The sequence below is a fragment of the Equus quagga genome, chromosome 7, assembly GCF_021613505.1.
Source record: "Equus quagga isolate Etosha38 chromosome 7, UCLA_HA_Equagga_1.0, whole genome shotgun sequence".
In the NCBI taxonomy this organism is placed as follows: domain Eukaryota; kingdom Metazoa; phylum Chordata; class Mammalia; order Perissodactyla; family Equidae; genus Equus; species Equus quagga.
In genome coordinates, this window is record NC_060273.1 from 126,623,519 (window position 1) to 126,643,858 (window position 20,340).

The window sequence follows — 20,340 nt, forward strand, 5'->3', positions numbered from 1 at the left end:
ACATAAAGAAACACTGGGGAATGTCGCTTGGTGCTGAGTTTCTCTCATGGAGTAAATGCCAACCTCTTTCACTTAGCAGACAAGCATCTGCTCTAGCTTACTGTGGCAAAGAAAGAACACAATAATTTTGTTTTAAATTACAGTGCCTGATATAGTCTTTTAAAATGCAGGTTTGTTAAGTTTTCTGTTGTTGTATTCACTATATCAAATTTCAGGCTTGAATTGGGAAGTTAACAACTCTAATGATATGGTGAACACGGTCTGCAACTTATCATCACCACAGAAGCAATCAGACCCCATTTGGGCTTGTACCCAGGCTCTGTCCTCTGGAGGTGATGCACAGAGGCTGCAGGAGGTAAAACCCCTCACAGGATTCACAGAATATGTCTTAGAGGAAGGTGTGAGGAAATGAAGAGGAAACTGTTGTCCAGTAACACTCAAAGTGACAAGGAAGTTACCAAGGCTGAGGAGACTGAATTGCTCTGTCAACAAGGATACAATTAGTAGCAGGTTTCATTCTGTGCTATTCTTCTCTTTGAAGCTAAGATGCTAAGGCATCTCTAGTGAGAGAGAGGGGGAAAATCTTGCTTTCCACGTTCCTCTTCAATTCCTCAGTTCTTGACTACCTCCTACGAGGAATGACAGGACAGCAAGGAACGGTTCACTCAGGTTTCTGTGTATAAACACAGGCACTTTGGAGACGGAGAGAACTCAGGCCCACCACCACGGCCGCGCACTCCATGGCCACCTTCTCCTCTCCCTTGGCATCAATCTCACTTCTCTGGAGAGGCAGGCCTGAGAAGCTCACACTCAAGGGGTGAGGGGAGAAGTGGAGGAAGGCAGGAATTCCAACTTCATGAAAAAATGCATCCTAGCAAATATCTTACACTTCAACCCAAACGTGTTTTTCAAAATTCTAGAGTGGAAAAGGTTGGACTCCTTAGGTCTAGAAAAAGTAAAGTTTTTCTGAATTCATGTTTAGTTCTTCCTTAGCTGTCATTTTGAAATTTAATTGCATCTATGACAAACTCACAATTATCATTATTACAAGAGTCAATCTGAAAACAGTTAAATATTATAGTCATCTCCTGAAAATTTGATCAAATGAAGGACATCAGGGGCACAAATATTTAAAAAATAGCATATTATCCTAGCATTTTGTTGTAGCACATTTACCTAATCCTAACATAGACATTAGATTTATTTCTAATGGAGATCAGTAGCCCAGCCATGTACATGTTGATGGCAGAGGAACTAAGTTTGAGATTAAAATTTTGCCCTGATAGGCTTGGGTAATCATGAGATGACAGTAAATGTGAAACAATGAGAAGGAATCTATCAACTGGGAAATACCTCTGATTTAAGCCTTTCGATTTCTGTATCTTGATCTTCAAGTTGGTGCCGGAGTTGGTTAGCTGCAACTTTTTCTGTCTCTACGATCTGAACTAGATGAATGTACTTCTGCATTAACACTTCCCTCTCAATCAATATGTCTGCATAACTTAAGAGAAAATTACACAGTTAGTCATTGATATATTGTTCTACTACAGTTCCATATAGAACAGCATATGCTACATTTAAAAAAGAAGCCAGGAACATAGCTCATTTGGCTAACTCTATTTCATACAAACATTAACTTTTGGCTGACATTTGGCATCCTTTAACTTTACAGAATTTGAATCATTATCCCTTTACATATCCTTTACTAAGACTTCGTTTAATGACGGCTGCCACCCACAATTTTATCATATAAGTGAGAAAAGGGCAAAGGAAATCTATTGCTTTATAAAGAATACAGTGCATCTCCTTTAACAAAGAAACTAAAGTATGAATTGGTAGCACATACTGCATTTCCAGGGATGATATTCAAAATATTTCATTGGGTAAGGCACCAGCCAACCAAAACAGACCTGCCACCAAGCAGAATGAATGCAGTGACCATGAGAACAGGCACTGACTGGAAAGAACTCTGATGACGTACCAGTGACCACCAGCGCTGCCTGGTTCTCTGCAGGATTGTGAGACTACTGACAACTCTCTTTACAAAACCAATACAAGCAAAAATTTCACTGTAGATTCTTTAGGCCCTAACTCCAGCAAGCTAACCTGTGTCCACTTCTTTGGCCAAGTGTGGTAAAGACAAAACTCTCTCTTAGATTTTTATTGATTATGCAGTTCTGCGGCATCTGGAATTTGGCTCAGATCTTCTTGCGCTATCAGGATGTTAAAATGTATGTTCCTTCTTTCACATAATCTTTCCCAAATGATATGATAACAGCAATAATTAATAAAAGTTACTATTTATTGAGTGTGTAGGATGTACCATATATATTCTCATCTTGTCCTCCCAGCAACCCCAGGAGAGAGGCTTTATCCATCCCAAATGTAAGAGAAAGATTTTGATCCTCACAGAGGTCACACAGCTGGCGGGCAGCAGGGTTGGGATTCAAATCAAGTCTGTCTGCCCCCTAGCCCATCTTCTTAACCCTTAGCTAAACTGTCTCTCAATGAGAAATAGCACACTGGACATAAACGAGAATGTTGCAGCAGACGCGTTTTGAGATATCTGCCCAATCTTCCTCCCACTTACCTCTTCTTCAGGAACTCGGGCCATGGCAACCATATCTATACCATAAAACCTGCCCTCATGACCACATTAAACTGGTCTAAAAAGATCTAACCGGCCCAAGCTAAACCAATTAGATTCCTTCTCCTTAGAATTTGGGATTGTGCTTCTGACCTATTTGCTTGCACTGAGATGATATGAAATTGGAAACTCAGGTTGCCATTGTTGGGAAGCCATATTTGGCCACATCCATGCCAAAACAAAGTGAGTCTGCTGAGAGAGAAGACAATAAGCATCTTTTCAGCAAAATAAGAGACAGGAGAGACAGAAAGCCTGCAACAGTAAAATAATGACTACCTGGGCTACCGTCGGCTTTCTAGCTTCTGGTTCCAGACACTCATGACATTTGAATATAAATTTTACCCTTGGGTTCAATGAGATATTGTTGTTCCATCTAATAAACTCTGTTTTTAACCTAAACTTTGAAGTTTTGAATAGGCTTGAATAGTTTGAAATAGGTTTGTGTTACTTGGGACTAAAAGAGTCTTAAGACAATTCTAAAATCACAATTTCAGTTCAATTATCTCAACATTCTCAGCACTTACATCATGTGTGCCATTAGCGTTAGAAAAAAACAGTGTCAGCAATATTTTGAAGTCACTTGTTCTAAGAAATTACCCTAAGCGAATAGCAAGAAAGGCTGTGTAAGCCTAAGTGGGAGGAAGAGAAAAGAAGAAAAAAAGGGCAGAATCTTCATAGAAATATACTTTTGGGAACTTTAAAGGGAGGACGTGATCATAGAGCATGAGAAAAGTAATTATCATAAAAATTCTGCCCTTTCTCAGCAATTTTAGAAACATGCCAAATTTATTATAAATATATTAGATCAGCATCAGATAGGAAAACAGTATTTTATTTTCTCTTATAAAAAGAAAAAGTCCAGTCCAGGATGTGCGGCTGAGTTCATGCAGACTCATCATCGACATCTGACTCCCATCACTTACAAGGCCCCACTGAATTGCTAGGAAAATTGTTTTCTGTTTAAAGAATGAAACCATAATAGCATTATAAAACAGAAAAATATGCCATCAACGGACCAGAAGCTTTATGAAATTCTATGAAGAGAAAAACTATGTAGACTCAGAGTGGTGGGAAAATTAAAGTAGAAGAAACCACACACGCAGACACCACCGAAGCATGGCTCCCACCAAAAGTGGCCAGAGAAGCTCCAGGCCCAGAATCAACAAATGCAAAGAATGCGAGCAGGCAAGGGGACAATCGTTAGGGCCTTTCACTAAACAAGTACCTTCAGAGCATCTGGAAGGTAGGCTCCCTCTTCCCACCTCCCAAAATAAAGAAATAAACAGCCTAAGTGGCAGCTGTGACATGCCCTCAGGTTATAGCCCAAGACATGCTCTCTGTAGAATGGGGCCACCTACCTAAGGAAAGCTCCTAAAGAGGAAGGTGGACTCAGAGAACAGAGGTTGGCTTTACTCCAGACATCCACTGGAGACACGAGGACGAACCAAAAAAGGAAAGGCCTGAGAGGGACTAGGAGTGAAATACTCTGCGTTAATCTTCTACTGTGTGACAAATTACCACAAAGTCAGTGGTTTAAACACCACATATCTATTATGTCATAGTTTCCAGGGGTCAGGAGTCCAGGCTCAGTTTAACTGGATCCTCAGCTCACAAGGCTGCAATCAAGGTGCCAGCCAAGGGCATTCTCATCTGGAGGCTGGAACGGTAAGAACTCTCTTCCAGGTTCATTCAGGTTGTTGGGAAGATTCATTTTCTTGCACCTGTAGAACTCATGCCGTTTGCTTCTTCAAGGCCAGCAGGAGAGCATCTTTGACCCCAGGGAGGGCCCAGTCCCTCTTTGAAGGCTTTCACCTTATTAAGTCAGCCCCACCCAGGAAAACTTCCCTTTTAATTAACTCAAAATCAACTGATTTAGGACCATAATTACATCTGCAAAGTCCTCTTTCCTTTGCCATATAATGTACTCTAATCAAGGGAGTGACAATCCCATCACATTTGCTATACACTAGTGACTGATGGCAAATGACAGGTTCCACTCATGCACACTAAAGGATATGGAATTCTATAGCAGGGAGTCCCAGCCAGGCTTCCTGCTGTCTGCCCACAAACCTGAAAAGGAAGTCTACACATGTGACAGAGACCCTGGATTCATTCACAGAGTAAACCCAGGTAAACTACCTGTAATAATCCACACGGTCCTTCATTTAGAAACAAAGATTGCTAGACACTTGAGAAAATCAACCCCAAAAAGAAAGGCAGCATCTAAGATGGCCCCCAGTGATTCCTGCCTCTGGTTTCATGTCCTTACGTAACCCCCTCCTCATGAGCGTGAGCTGGACCTGAGTCATTCACTTCTAAGAAACAGAATATGGCAAAAGTGATGGGACGGCACTTCCAAGATCAGTTTACAAGGAGACTCTGGCATCCATCTTGCTTGCTTTCTCTTGCTGTCTTGCTGGTTTGCTCTCAGGGAAGCCAGGGCCATATTGTGAGCTGATGTATGGAGAGGTCCACATACATAGAAATTGAGAGGCCCCTGGCCAACAGCCGATCAAGAACTGAGACTTCAATCCAACAAGTGATAAGGAAGTGAATCTCACCAACAGTCATGTGACTGAACTTGGAAGCAGATCCCTCCCCTTTTGAGCCTTCAGATGAGACTGCTGCCCTGGCCAACACCTTGGTTGTTGCCATGTGAGAGACCTTTGGGCAGAGGCACCAGCTAAACCTGCCTGGATTCCGGACCACAGACACTGTGCAGGGACAATAAATTATGTATTGTTTTAAGCATCATAGAGTAAATTGTTGAGCAGCAATAGATAACAAATACAGCCCCAAACAAAAAAACAGAAAAAATCATTAGAGGAAACAAGGCTAATTCAGGCAACAGAGACTTATTATCTTCACAGAGATATGAAAGAATATTAGAGCCATAAGGCAAAAAGGGGCTGCCATGGAAAAGAAGTAATTAGGTAACAAGAAGAGTTCTTGGAAACAAAAAATGACGATTAAAATTTTACAGGCCAGTGAATGTGCTAACCAATAAACCAGACTGAAACCTAAGCTGGATGGTTGGAGAGATAAAAAAGAACACTGAATAAAAATACAAAGAAACTGGAAATACGAAAGAAAAATTGAGTGACATGGGGTATAGATCCAGGAGTCTAGTATCTATCTCACGGGAGCTTCAGAAGGGAAAAAACAGAGGCTGTGATGGGGAAGAAATAATCAAGAAATGGAAGAAGCCTTCTGTGAACTGAACATGGCACAGTTCAAATAGAAAGGATAATCCAACAGCCAGACAGGATAAATGAAAAAACTTCATACCCTGACACATCCTAGTAAATATCAGAGCTCTACAGATAGAGGAAAATTTAAAAAGCTTTCAAAGAGAAACCACTGGTTATCTAAAGAAAGTGAGAATCAAGCTGAGTGCACTTTCTGTCAGTAACCTGGGATGCCACATCATAACAGAATTGAAGGAAAAATATTATTAACCTAAATTCCTCCATCCAGACAACCAATCGACCAACCAAGTATCAGGTCAAGACAGAAAGAGTTTACCAACCACCACACTTACTACAGAAGAAAAATTACAGGGAGGTTTTCCAACCAAACAAAACAGAAAAGAAAGACAAAAGATGACATGGAATGTAAGAATACAAGCCAAATGAGGTAAAGGAAGCTAGAAAGACACTAGAACTTGACACATGCAAGATTCTCCATTAAGGAGCAAATATTCAATTGCATATGATTATATTTCATTCTCTGTGGAAGCAAACACCAACCTTGATATTTTGGGACCTAACATTTGTATAACAATGATGTCAGTGTCCCTTATTGTTTTTCAATTTTCAGAATCAACAGAAGTTTAATTAAATTTAGAGAACAGAAGGTAAATGTTTAAAAGTTTATAAATAGAGAATAAATAATCATGAAAGTAATAAAACCTTAGGGTTAGAGGAGAGAAAAGAACAATAAAAACATTAAATGTCTTAATTTACTTATTTTTCATAGCAGAGAGTCAACACATACTGCCTAAAGTGGATAAATTAATAGAGGTTTAATTATATTATCTTGAGACAAAGTCAGCCAATTTAAGAGGCAAGAATATGTAAGTAACAAAACCAGAGTGGACAAAGGGAGGGGAGGTAAGAGGTATTGTAACGATGTTAAATTCGTCATCTTTGTAGCAGGGAGGCAATAATACCGCCTAAAATTAGTAAGCCAAGAAATAGACAAAAGGGCTTCATAGAATATATGAATATATATGAATATATTCATATATATGTGAATGAATGACTAATATATGTATGAATATATATGAATATATATGAATGACTAATACAGTAAAAGGGCCCTACTTAATCGAAGAAGTAAAAATTGTTTATCCAATCTGGTCAAGAGTTTCGGAAAATAATAATACTCAGTGCTGGCAAAGATATAGTAAAATGGACACTCTCCTGGAGTAAGCCATTCTAGAAGACAGCATCACAATAAGTATCAAGACAGATTAAAAATGTCATATCCTTTGTCATAGTAACCTCACTTCTAATAATCTAACCCAAGGAAGATAATCAGAGGCTTGCACAAAGATATACAAAGAGACAAGATGTTCATTCATTAAAATAAATACAAGAAAATTGAGACATAAGACAAACTAAGTATTCGTGTATATATAACATGGAAGGGGTTAAACAAGTAATACTACGTCTACACAATGGAACGATACAGCCATTTAAAATCCTATTTTTAAAGAATAGTTAACATAATAGAACATACCCAAGACCTACTAATAAATGAACAAAAAGACCCCAGGAGATTAAACATGATTTGTACATGCACATGCATACGTGTTCACATGGAAAAAAGAAAATACACAAAAGCTTAATGGCAGTTATTTACTCTGTGAGGTGGGAATATACGATGTTTAGTTCCGTCTTTATATGCTCCTGTGACTCCAAATTCGTTCTTTCATTCAATATTTGTTGAGTGTTTTTATGTACCCAGGAACTGTTTGAAGCACTGGATACAGGAGCAAACAAAATAGAAAAAAACAATCTCTGCCCTCATGGAATTTACATGGTAGTGGGGTGCACAAAACAGTAAAATAAATTTTTTAAATAATAGGATGTCATCTGGTGATTAGTACCTTAGAGGAAAAAGGGAGAAGCAGGATAAGGAGTGGGGGAGATGGGGTTAGAATTTTACCAGGGTGTGAGAGAGATCTCCCTGAGAAGATGGCGCTCGAGTAATGGCGGGAGGAGCGAGCCAAGCAGCCAGCCAGTGGAAGAACATCCCAAGTAGAAGGAATAGCACGTGCAAAAGCCCCGCGGTGGGAGCAGGCCTGGCCTGCCTGAGGAATGGCACAGCGGCCAGTTTACTGGAGGAGAGTAAGTGACAGGTAGAAAAGAGTACAGGATTCTAAAGCATTTAGGGCTCTGTAGACCAACAGGAAGTCTCAGATTTTCACCCCAGATGGGATGTTGAGCTCTGATCAGAGGTGTGGCAGGATCTGACTTTTTAACAGGAACACCCTGCTGCTGTGATGGGAAAAGGCAGAGGTGGGGGGTGGAGTGCAAGAGGAGAAGAGAGACCAGTTGGTGCCCTGCAATAATCCGAGCAAAAATGTTAAAGATTAGTCCAGCACCTGGCATGGAACCTGACGAGAAATAGTCATTCAAGTAAAGAGTCATTGTCAAATGCAAAAACCCACCTAATATGATTTATTTTGCATGGTTTCTTCTTCTTCACATAATAATTTTCATTTCTCATAATTTCAAATCATTCAATGTATTTCATTGGGTCTCCCTAGTTTATTGCTCTTGCTGGGATATCCTCTCAACTTTCAATCACCAAGCTTTCTTTTTGTATCCCATTACTAAATGAATATCTACTCCAGGACTGCATCAAATCAACTGGCAATCCATGGATGGCGCCCCTTCAATGTGATAATTTTCAGAGCATTGGTATTTCTATCTACTATATTTCCAATGTATGCTATCTGATTACATTTTCCAGTTGCTAGATAATACTCAAGTTTAAGAATTTTTGCCTAATCTATTCATTATTTCTGATTTGGTTTTCATTTTTTTTGTTATTTCGTTTGACTTCCACCAGGGGAAAAAATGGGTTCTCGCTGCCAAGGGAAATAATAAAATGAAGCCATATAAATCAACGTGATGAAAGCCAAACTCATCTGCTGAGCACCAACAGATGGCAAGTTTGAGGCATATATTTGGGAGTAAAATATTCATGTGCAATGTTTATAATCAAAACCAAACCACCACTACTCCATACAGGAGAAAAGACATTCCAACAGAATCCTAAAGACTCCAGGGAAGAGGCACAGGATAAAATCACAGGCCTTAACTATTTCCATTTTTATAGAAAACTATATTAGCTTAGCAAGAAGTTGTTAGATTGGCCAGAACCTCATCCTAGTTACTTTGACTGAAGACATTTTTGCTACAAAACACATATAACTAGATATATATGCTAATGAGATATATATAACAAGAACTATAATAAAATAAACTGAAAAGTCCTATAATAGGTAACTGAAGAAAAACTCCCACCAGCTCCAGGGTTATGCTCGACCTTACTGAGAAACCTTCAGAAGCAGCATTCATCAAATCAGAAGCATCGCAATGTCTCTGGGAATTGCACAGATCCAGTCCTGGACGGCAGCAGTGCAGTGCCTGTCTAAGCAACTGGCAGCAGCCGCCCTTGTCTAGGCAAGACCATCTCTCCCTGGCGTTGCTCCCCGCCACTTTATCCACTTATCGCCTCTCACTTTTTCTGACTCTCAAATTCTCTTACACCAATAGCTCCACTCCACTGACTAATCTACATGGTTTAGGTATCACACGAGAGTGAGGTTCTAACACTATGTCACCCCACCAATCTCTTCTCTCTCTACTCGCAGGCGCTTCTCTCCTAAGCTGTCCCCTTCACGATGAATGGAAAACTCAAGCATCCCTGTTAACAGAGACAAAAAGAGGAATCAAATTTAAAGACTAAAACCCTCTCTTCTAAACACTGCTCTTTCTTTCCAGTTCACCTTTAGCAGTTCATTACTTAAACATCTGACTAACTTTGAGGCACGTGGAAAGTCTTCAATAATCCTTTCTAAAATACAATTAAATATAAAAAACAAGCAAAATATTGTTATAAGTAAACATGACAGAAAGTCAATAAGGGTAAAATTATTAATTTGGGACAAACAAATTTTAAGGAATGCTCCTAAAAGTAAATACATTTTATAGTACTATGCTACAAAACTGAAGAAAATGTTTTATATCACAATTTATATTGATAAAAGTTATTTCTTTACAAATGTGCATAAATAGGTATTGGTAGAATTCTCTTTATGATCACCAAAAATTCTTTAGCAAGAGTATATATCTAACTATATTCATTAAACCCAAATGGATTAAAGGGGTTTATAAATTCTCATATATAATTTCTACTACAAGGACTTTAAACAAAATAACAACGGAAATAGGTGTTGGTGAGGATGTGGAGAAATTAAAACCCTATTGGACTGCTGGTGAGAATGTAAAATGGTGCAGCTACTCTGGAAAACAGTTTTGTAGTTCCTCAGAAAGTTAAACATAGAATTACCATGTGACCCAATAATTCTACTCTTAGGTATATAGCCAAGAGAATTGAAAACATGTATCCACATAAAAACTTGTACACAAATATTCATAGCAGCATGTTCATAATAGCAAAAAGTGCAAATACCCAAACGTTCATCAACTGAAGAATGGGTAAACAAAATGTGGTATATCCATACAATGGAATAGTACTCAGCCATAAAAAGGAATGGAAGACGGATTACGTTACAACATGGATGAACTTTGATAACATTATGCTAAATGAAAGAAGCAAGGCACAAAAGGCCTGTATGATTCCATTCATATGAAATGTCCAGAATGGGCAAATCCATAGAGAAAGAAAGTAGATTAGTGGTTGGGTAGGGCTAGGGAAAGTGGCGAATAGAGAGTGACTGTTAATAGATATCAAGATTCTTTTTAGGGTATTGAAATGTTCTGGAATTAGATAGTGGTGATGGTTACACAACCTTGTGAATATACCAAAAACCACTAAATTGTACACTTTAAAATGATGGATTTTATGGTAGGTGAATTATATCTTAATTTAAAAAATAATAATGTATTTAAAAAGCAATTGAGCAATCTCTCCCCAAAAGCACTATCTGCATTGCATTATAATTCAAAAGCTCTTTATGTGAAAAAAAAGTCATAGATGTAGTACAAGACAAAAAAAATGGCACAGGGGAATTCACAACAAATATGAAAGACAAATAGATAATATCTTTATCATACAAGGCACTCATAAACAAAGAGATAAAAAAAATACCAATGGAAAAAATAGGGAATAGAGATGAGATGACAATTCATATAGGAATTATAGACAAATATGAACAATAGCAAAAAACAGTCAATCTCCCCAATAATCAAGGAAATGCTCCTTACACAAAGATACCATTTTACACCCATCAATATAATAAAGAATTTTAAAAAGTGATTCCAGCTTTCTCATGCCCTAGTGGAGGGAGATTAAATTGGTACACATTTCTGCAAAGCAATTTGGCACTCTGCCAGGAGCAGGGGCTAACGGATGAGCGGTACACATTTGTGTTGAAGGAATTCAGGCTGGCAGAGACAAGCAGACAAACAAATCAATGCAACAATCTCATAGGTGCTTTGAGAGAAATAAGAGGTTACAGTGGGCGCTCAAAGAAGCAAATGATCCGTCCTTCCTACAGAGGGAGGAAGAAGATCAGGGAAGGTGATGCAGATGACTGAGAGCTGAGTCCTGAAAGACGAGTTGGTGTGGTCAGACGGGAGGGGACATCCCAGCACATTACAATTCCTCTATGTGGTGCTACCGCTGGAGCCCAGGACACAGGGGGAGGGGACAGCATGAGAGGCTCACAAAGGTCAGTTCAGGAGGGTCCTCGCTTGGACTGGCTCACTGCATTCCAGAATGTAGTAGGGAAGTAATAAATACCAGTTGAATGAATGAATGTTTTTTTCTTAAAGCAATATGGAAGCATTATACTGTTCTTTCTACCCTTGCATCTGTTTAAAATTTTCCATAAAAAGAAGTAAATTGAATATAATAACCAAAATAACTATAGGGAGCCCTGGAGTTCTTCCAGCAGATCAGATATTTTCTTCAGAAAGGGCACTCTGGTAACCATATGGAGGATGGATTAGAAGGAGGCAAACGTGGAAGAGAGACAGGTGAGGTGGCTGAGCAATAGCCCAGGGAATGGCTGTGGACATGGAGAGGAAAGGAGACCAGACGTCCCCAGGGTCAAATCCACAAGTGGTAGCTGATTGGATGTGAGCAACAAGGACAGAAGGTGCAGGATGACATTCTGCTGCCTTGAGTGACTGAGTGTATAGGAGACTATTCCCTAGGTAGGAAGAAGGGGATATTGAGAAAAATGAGCTTGGTTTGGACTTACTGAGTATCAGGTAACTCTGACCGCCATGGGGGAGATGACACATAGATAGTGCAGTATAGAAAATGCTGCAACACACACTAGAGGCAGTGTATCCTGGTGGTTAGGCACACAGCCTTTGGAGTTAGTCTGACCTGGATTTGAATTCCACCTCTGCCATTTATTAGACCAGTGGCCTTCAGAAGGGAATTCCAGCTCTCTAAGACCTCAGACTCAATGGAGATAGCACCACCGACGTCACAAGCAGCTGTGACTATTAAATGAGAAGAGTACATGGTGCACACAGCACAATACCCAACATAGAGGAAGCATGGAGAAAGGGTGGCTCCGTCCACGTGGTGGAAGCCTTGGGAGTGGATGCCAAGAGAGGAGAGAAGAGGCGCAAGGGAGTAGCCCTGCAGAGCAAGGACATTAAAGAAAGGGACAGAACACAGTGGGCAGTGAGAGAGGATGAGAAGAAGTGATGGAAAGAGTGAGAGAATCAGGAGCGAATGATGTCACAGAAGGAAAAGGAAAGAGAATTTTGAGAGAAGACTTAGATCTCCATATACTAATGTTAAAAAAAGAAACCTCCAACTTCATGTGAAAGGAAGGTTGAGAATAACGTGACTAGTAAATAAAGAGTATGTAATTATATAATCTATCTATCTATGTGTCTACATATATGCAAATATATAGAAAAACTAAACACGGGATTGTTCCCAGTAAATACCTTTGAGGAAATACATGGGCTTGGGGAAGGGCAGGGGGAGGGGGATATGAATAAAAACCCTAAGTTTTTACTCTCTATACTTTTGCATTGTTTAGTTTCTTTTTTTAGAGAGCTTGCATTTATGTATTACTTGTGTAATTCAAAAATAAATAAGTATGAATGGAATATTACTCAGCCATAAAAAAGAATAAAATCGTCCCATTCACAACAACATGGATGGACCTTGAGGGAATTATGTTAAGTGAAATAGGCCAGATAGAGAAGGACAATCTCTGTATGACTCCACTCATATGAGGAATTTAAAAATGCAGACAAAGAGAACAGATTAGTGGCTACCAGGGGAAAGGTGGGGTGGGGGGTGGGCACAAAGGGTGAAATGGTGCACCTACAACACGAATGATAAACATTAATGTACAACTGAAATTTCACGAGATTGTAACCTATCATAAACTCAATAAAAAATGATAAAATAAACAAATAAATAAGTATGAAATATAAACAGAAAGTTGAAGTTACATAAGGAAAGAAAAGGTTTGGAAAGTCATTGTTGACCCAGGTGACAAGAGTTCCAATGGAGCAGGGTCAGAAATCCATCCCAAAGAGCTGAAAAGAGCAGGAGCTGTGTGCAGAGGGAGAACAACCAAACCATTTCTCTAAGCAGCCTGGCTGTGCGTGCAAGAGAGGTCAGCAGCTGGAGGAGGATTTGGGGCTAAGGGAGAGTTTTTAATTTTTTGTTTGAAGGTGGGAGAGATTGAAGGAGAATCAAAGAATACAAGAAAAAAGCCAAGGGGACGGTAAATAGACTGGAACTATAAGAGAGAAATGGAATAACTGATGGAGCAAGAAAATCAGAGGGAGGAGGCTCACAGTAGACATTTGCCTTGAACCAGAGACGGTTCTCCTGGGTCAGCGAAGAGTCGGTGAGGGTGGCTCCCTCCTAAAGGTGAGCCGTGTGCCCATGAGGATGGAGTGCACACTCTGTGAATGCAGACACGCGGTCGTACTGCAGTGCCGGCTAGACACTCAAGTGGGGTGACAAGCTTCTGAAGCAAAAACACTGTGGGGAAGGGGCCAGCCTGGTGGTGCAGCAGTTGCACTTTCTGCTTCGGTGGCCTGGGGTTCACTGGTTCGGATCCCAGATGCTGATGTGGCATTGCTTGGCAAACCAGACTGTGGTAGGCGTCCCACATGTAAAGTAGAGGGAGATGGGCATGGATGTTAGCTCAGGGCCAGTCTTCCTCAGCAAAAAGAGGAGGATTGGCGGCAGATGTTAGTTCAGGGCTAATCTTCCTCAAAAAAAAAAAAAAAAAAAAAAGAAACCACTGTGGGGAATAGGAGAGATAACCAACAGGTAAAAGGACTAACAAAGGGCTGAAACTAAGAAAATTCAAGCCCAACTTTTCCCTATAGAAAACAAGTTCTACCATCCACTCAAGTGAAAGCTTTCATAGTTCACAAACATACTACCCCTTTTCTCTCGTGCTGCACTTTGCAGGCACTCAGGAAAGAAAACATTGAATTCTCTTTCACTGTGGCAAATCTGGAGGCAAAGCCCCGATAGAAGTTCTTAGTGGAAAAATACAATACCTCAAATGAAGAAATCCACATCTTCAGCTTTCTAGTCCTGATGGTCTTACTGCCACAAGAATAATACAAAATGAGGCTTTAGGAGCACTACAGGCTGCCACATCAGCGCCTTTTCTGATTTTCTAGTCCTCAAGTTTTGCTGTGATACATGAAGCATTTCAACTTTTCTATATATTCACTGTTTTCTGATTTGTGAGGAATTTCTCCAAGCACATTCTATAAAGTGCTAATTTTATGGGGATGATGTGATACACAGTAGCCTTTAGTGCTGGACAGATTTTATACTAAACGCTTAGCTCTAAATTAAGCTTCTATCCATTTACAAAGAATGAGGTTACAAGCATTAGGTGTTTGGTGTTGGCACAGTTACCACGGGGGGCGGGGGCGGGGATGTGTGTGGGCGTGTGTGTTAGAGAGAAGGGGGAACAAACTGAGAGAGACAGAGAGAGAATGAACAACAGGTGACCTCAGGCACACGTAACCAGAAGGACTACAGATAAAAACACACCAAAGAGGCTGGATTAGAGCTTTTTTTAGTGGACAAGACCAGGATTAATTGAAAGACTTAACCAGAGGATTGCGTCTTTCTGCTTATCAAGTTCTAGACTGACAGGATGAAGGAAAGGGCTACGTCAAGCCCTTGCCCAACTCAATCTGACATGAGCTTTGCGGAAGGGAAGCATATGCCAAATTCCTTCTTCCCTTGTGAATGCCCTCTCCTTAGAGGTAAGCCCAAGATCCACTTGCCACAGGCACACACCGAGGGGAAGAGAGAGAACTGAGGTGGGGGTTTGAGCACAGTGTCAGCTGGTAAAATTGGAAAGTAGGCAAAAGATAGTGGGACAATCTCAAACACCTGAAAGCATAAACCATACCTTCCGAGGGCCAAAAAAAAAGCTATGCACATCCCATGATGCACTGTACCAGACACAATATTCTCAATGCCTCTAACTTTTCACAAGCCCTCCTTCAACCTCAACCTTGGCAGAAACCCAAGCCAGCTCTCCCCTCAGGGCACACCTCACTTCTCTAGTAGCCCCACCACTCATTCTCTCATACCTTATATACCAAGGGGCAGGGAGATCCATCAGTATCACAGAGCTCCCCATGGCCTCTTATAGGCCATCATACTCTCCAATTCCCTTTCTGGCCAGGGCTCAGCATCTTTGCCCCACAGACCTGCTTTCATTCATCATTTCTCCTCCCAATGAATGACACCATCCAAGCTAGGAACCCAAGAGATGTGTTAGATGCCATCCTTGTCTAATATTGTTCACATCCAGGTGGTCACAAAGTCCTTTGAAGTCTACCCTGTACATCTCTGGAATACATTCTACCTCTGTTCCCAACTGTCACAGACCAGGTCCTTCATGTCTTATGCTTGGCCAGAATGGGAAAAACCTTGGAAGAGGTACATCTGGAGCCAACTGCAGGCCATGACTAACTGCCAAGGCTTCACCTGGTCAGTGTCTCAGTAGATGAAACGTGTGGAAAAAACACTGTGAACATTGTCTTTTCAACCAATGAGCCCCAAGTACCCACAATCAACTGGGTTAGTGTTTTTTATTTTCTTAATGGCTACAAGTAAATTAACCATGGTGGACAGATATGGCAAAGTGAACGAAGAGTAAATATCAGGTTATTGGAAATATCCAAAGTTCCACACATCGTTGCTATTAAATACTCTGGCTTCAACTCATTTAGACAAAACAAGACTGAGTCTTGCTAGCAGCTTCCCATGAACTGGTGCCAATAATATGTGGTGGAGTGATATTTTAAATGTGCCAGTGTTCTATTAGTATAATATGGGCCAAATGCAAGCAAAACCATAAAACAAGCTTCCTTGGCCAGGTCAAAGCTTCAAAATGGGAATTTAATTTCCAAAAAGATTTTTTCCTGGGCCAGATCTAAGGGAGAAAACATGCAACTCCCAGAAAATGACCCAAAGATTCTCTGAAAACAAACTAGAGCAGTAGATTCAGCTCTGAGGTAGAAAAGACAGTAGCAAGAATGTGATTTTCATGGTACACAAAAACAGCACACCGCAGGCCGGTACTGAGAAGCCATCCCAGGAAAACAGCAGTGACCAAGAGAGGGGTTCTGAGCAGCCTGTTTCTCTATAATGTCTGCAGGAGGATTTGTGGCTCAGAAAAGAACTAGTCTCAGACTAAAATAATCATCAGTTAATCAAAAGCTCAGACTTTTAAAAAGAGGGATCAGTCCGGTCGAACAATTTCCCACTGGGCACAAACGCTCATAGTACCGCTGCAGCCCCAAAGGTGGAAGCTTGTCTCCGTGCTACTGTGGGAGCAGGTGGTGGCAACCCTGAGCCTCTGCATGATCGCTTTCTCATCTTGTAGGAGAGCCCACAGTGCTGCTGTGGTCCCAAGGAGTGGTCCAGGCTCGGACCCTATGAGGAAGCCCAACCCACCAAGCACAGCAGCCAGCATGACCTTAAGAAGAAGCAGCAGCAGATCTACATACCCAGGTGAATGCTCTCCCAGCTGGCACAAGTGCCCATAATACCCCACAACTTCCAGCAGACAGGGTAGGATCAGAAACCCAGCTCCTGTTTCTCCCTAGCAGTAGCAGGTGGACTCTGTGACCTGACACTACCACAAATGCCCCAGCAAAAGATTATTTCATCAAACCCCAAAAACTACAGCAGCAATTCAGAGCAGAAGGAGAATGACAATCCTCCAGAAACCAACCCTGAAACAAAAATTTGCAATCTAAAGGACAGAGAATTCTAAATAGCTGTCATAAAGAAACTCAAGTTACAAGAAAACTCAGAAAGACAGTCCAATGAGCTCAGGAATAAAATTAATGAGAAGAAGGAATACTTCACCAAAGAGATTGAAACTATTCAATAAAAAACAAGCAGAAATTCTGGATATGAAGAACACAATTAATGAAATAAAAAATAACCTAGAATCCTATAAAACAGAGCTGATGATATGGAGGAAAGAATTAGTCATTTAGAGGATAGAAATATAGAATTGCTTGAAGTGGAGGAGGAAAGAGAACTAAGATTTTTTCTAAAATGAAAGAATTATTCAAGAAATATCTGACTCAATTAGGAAAAGTAACATAGGATTATAGGTATTCCAGAGAGAGAAGGGAGGGAGAAAGGAGCAGAGAGCTTGTCCAAAGAAATATTAGATGAGAATTTCCCAAACATGGGGAAGGAACCGGACTTACAAATACACAAAGCCAATAGAACTCCTAATTACATTAGTGCTAAAAGATCTTCTCCAAGGCATATAATAGTAAAACTGGCAAAAGTCAATGACAAAGAAAAAATATTAAGGGCAGCAAGGCAGAAGAAAATAACCCACAAAGGAACCCCTATCAGGCTTTCAGCAGATTTCTCAGCAGAAACCTTACTGACTAAGAGAGAATTAAATGATATATTCAAAATATTGAAAGACAAAAACTTTCAGCCAAGAATATTCTATCCAGCAAAATTATCCTTCAGACACGCTGGACAAATAAAAGCTTTCCCAGCAAACAAAATTGAGAGAATTCATTGCCACTAGACTTACCCTACAAGAAATTATCAAGGATGCCCTCCTACCTGACACAAAAAGGCAAAGGTCTACAAAGTTTTGAGCAAGGAGATAGATAGACAGTCAAAAGCAGAAAACTGCAGCTCTCTTTCAGAACAAGGAAGCAAATACTTAACTATAATTTAAAAGATAAAGGAAAGGAAAGCATCAAAAGTAACTATAAACACTTAAACTTAGTCACAAACACCCAAGATAAACAGAATAATTTGTAACAACAATCACTTAGAAAAGGAAGAGGAAAGGATTAGAACTCGTTTAGGCTAATGGAGATAAGAGGCTATCAGAAAATGTACTATCTCACCTATGACATTTTTTATACAAACCTCAAGGTAACCACTAAAGAAAAAAATCAAAGCAGAGCCACAATTCATAAAAAAAAGAGAAAGCTGAGAAAACCTCCAAAATGAAATGGCAGTCAGAAATACAAAGGAAGAGAAACAATGGAAACAACTGGAAAATAAGAGATAAAATGGCAGTATTAAGCCTTCATATATCAACAATCACTCCAAATGTAGATGGATTGAATTCTCCAATCAAAAGACACAGAGTAACCGGACAGGTTAAAAGACAGACCCAACAATATGCTGCCTCCAGGAAACACACCTCAGCTGTAAAGACAAAAATAGGTTCAGAGTGAAGGAAGACAATACTCCAAGAAAATGGCAAACAAATGTTTGCTATACTTACATCAGGCAAAACAGACTTTAAGATAAAAAAGACAATGAGAGACAAAGAGGGGCAGTATATAATGATAAAAGGGATTTTTCACCAAGAGGACATAACACTTATGAATATATATGCACCTAACACAGGAGAATCAAGTATACAAAACAACTATTAACAGACCTAAAGGGAGAAATTAACAACAACACAATAATAGTAGGAGATCTCAACACCCTACTTACATCAATGGATAGAACATCCAGACAGAAAGTCAACAAGGAACTAGTGGATTTAAATGATACACTGGATCAGATGGATTTACTAGACATAGAGAGAGCACTCCATCCAAAAACAGCAGAATACACATTCTTCTCAAGTGTACATGGAACATTCTCAAAGATAGACCATATGCTGGGAAACAAGGCAAGCCTCAACAGATTTAAGAAGACTGAAATCATATCAAGCATCTTTTCTGACCACAATGCTATGAAAGTAGAAATCAACTACAAGGAAAAAGCTGGAAAAGTCACAAATGCGTGGACGCTAAACAACATGCTACTGAACAACCACTGAATCAATGAAAAAATCAAAGGAGACATTAAGAAGTATCTAGAGACAAATGAAAATGACAATATATCAACTCTTATCGGATACAGCAAAGGGGGTCTAAGAGGGAAATTCACAGCAATACAGGCCCACCTCAAAAAACAAGAAAAGAAGTAATCTTAATCAAATAAGTAATCTTAAACTACACCTAACAGAACTAGAAAAAGAAGAACAAAGCCCAAAGTCAGCAGAAGGAGGGAAATGATAAAAATTAGAGCAGAAGTAAATGCAATAGAGACTAAAAAAACTGTAGAAAGAATCAGTGAAACTAAGAGCCAGTTCTTTGAGAAGATAAACAAAATTGACAACTCTTTAGCCAGACTCACCAAGAAAAAAAAAGAGAAGGCTCAAATAAATAAAACTAGAAATGAAAGAGGAGAAATTACAACAAATACTACAGAAATACAAAGGATTATAAGAGAATACAATGAAAAACTATATGCCCACAAATTGTATATCCCAGAAGAAATGGATAAATTCTTAGACTCATACAACTTCCCTAAACTGAATCAAGAAGAAACACAGAATCTGAATAGACCAATCACAAGTAATGAAATTGAAACAGTAATCAAAAACCTCCCAAAAAACAAAAGTCCAGCACCAGATGGCTTCTCTGGAGAATTCTACCAAACATTCAAAGAAGATTTAATATCTATCCTTCTCAAACTATTCCAAAAAACTGAAGAAGATGGAACGCTTCCTGATGCATTCTATGAGGCCAACATTACCCTGATATCAAAGCCAAAGAAGGAAAATCACAGGCCAAAATCGCTGATGAACATAGATGCAAAAATCCTCAGCAAAATACTGGCAAACAAAATACAGCAATACATTAAAAGGATCATACACCATGATCAAGTAGGATTTATACCAGGGATTCAGGGATGGTTCAACATCTGCAAATCAATCAATGTGATACACTACATTAACAGAATGAGGAATAAAAATTACAGGATGATCTCAATAGATGCAGAGAAAGCATTTGACAAGATCCAACATCCATTTATGATAAAAACTCTCAATAAAATGGGTATAGAGGGAACATACCTCAACATAATAAAGGCTATATATGACAAACCCACATGCAACATCA

At 39.7% G+C, this 20,340-nt stretch overlaps 1 protein-coding gene across 5 annotated transcripts in view; it reads right to left on the reverse strand.

Moving 5' to 3' along the window:
• Positions 1–20,340, reverse strand: part of RASGRF2 (Ras protein specific guanine nucleotide releasing factor 2) — a 220,216-nt gene that overhangs the window by 134,722 nt on the left and 65,154 nt on the right. For 4 of the 5 annotated variants that reach the window (XM_046668415.1, XM_046668414.1, XM_046668413.1 and 1 more), the window contains exon 3: positions 1,354–1,501. The exons of the other annotated variant lie outside the window; for it this stretch is intronic. In XM_046668415.1, coding sequence (XP_046524371.1) covers positions 1,354–1,501 — 148 coding nt within the window. The remainder of the gene's footprint in view (positions 1–1,353; positions 1,502–20,340) is intronic. 5 annotated transcript variants of the gene reach the window in all.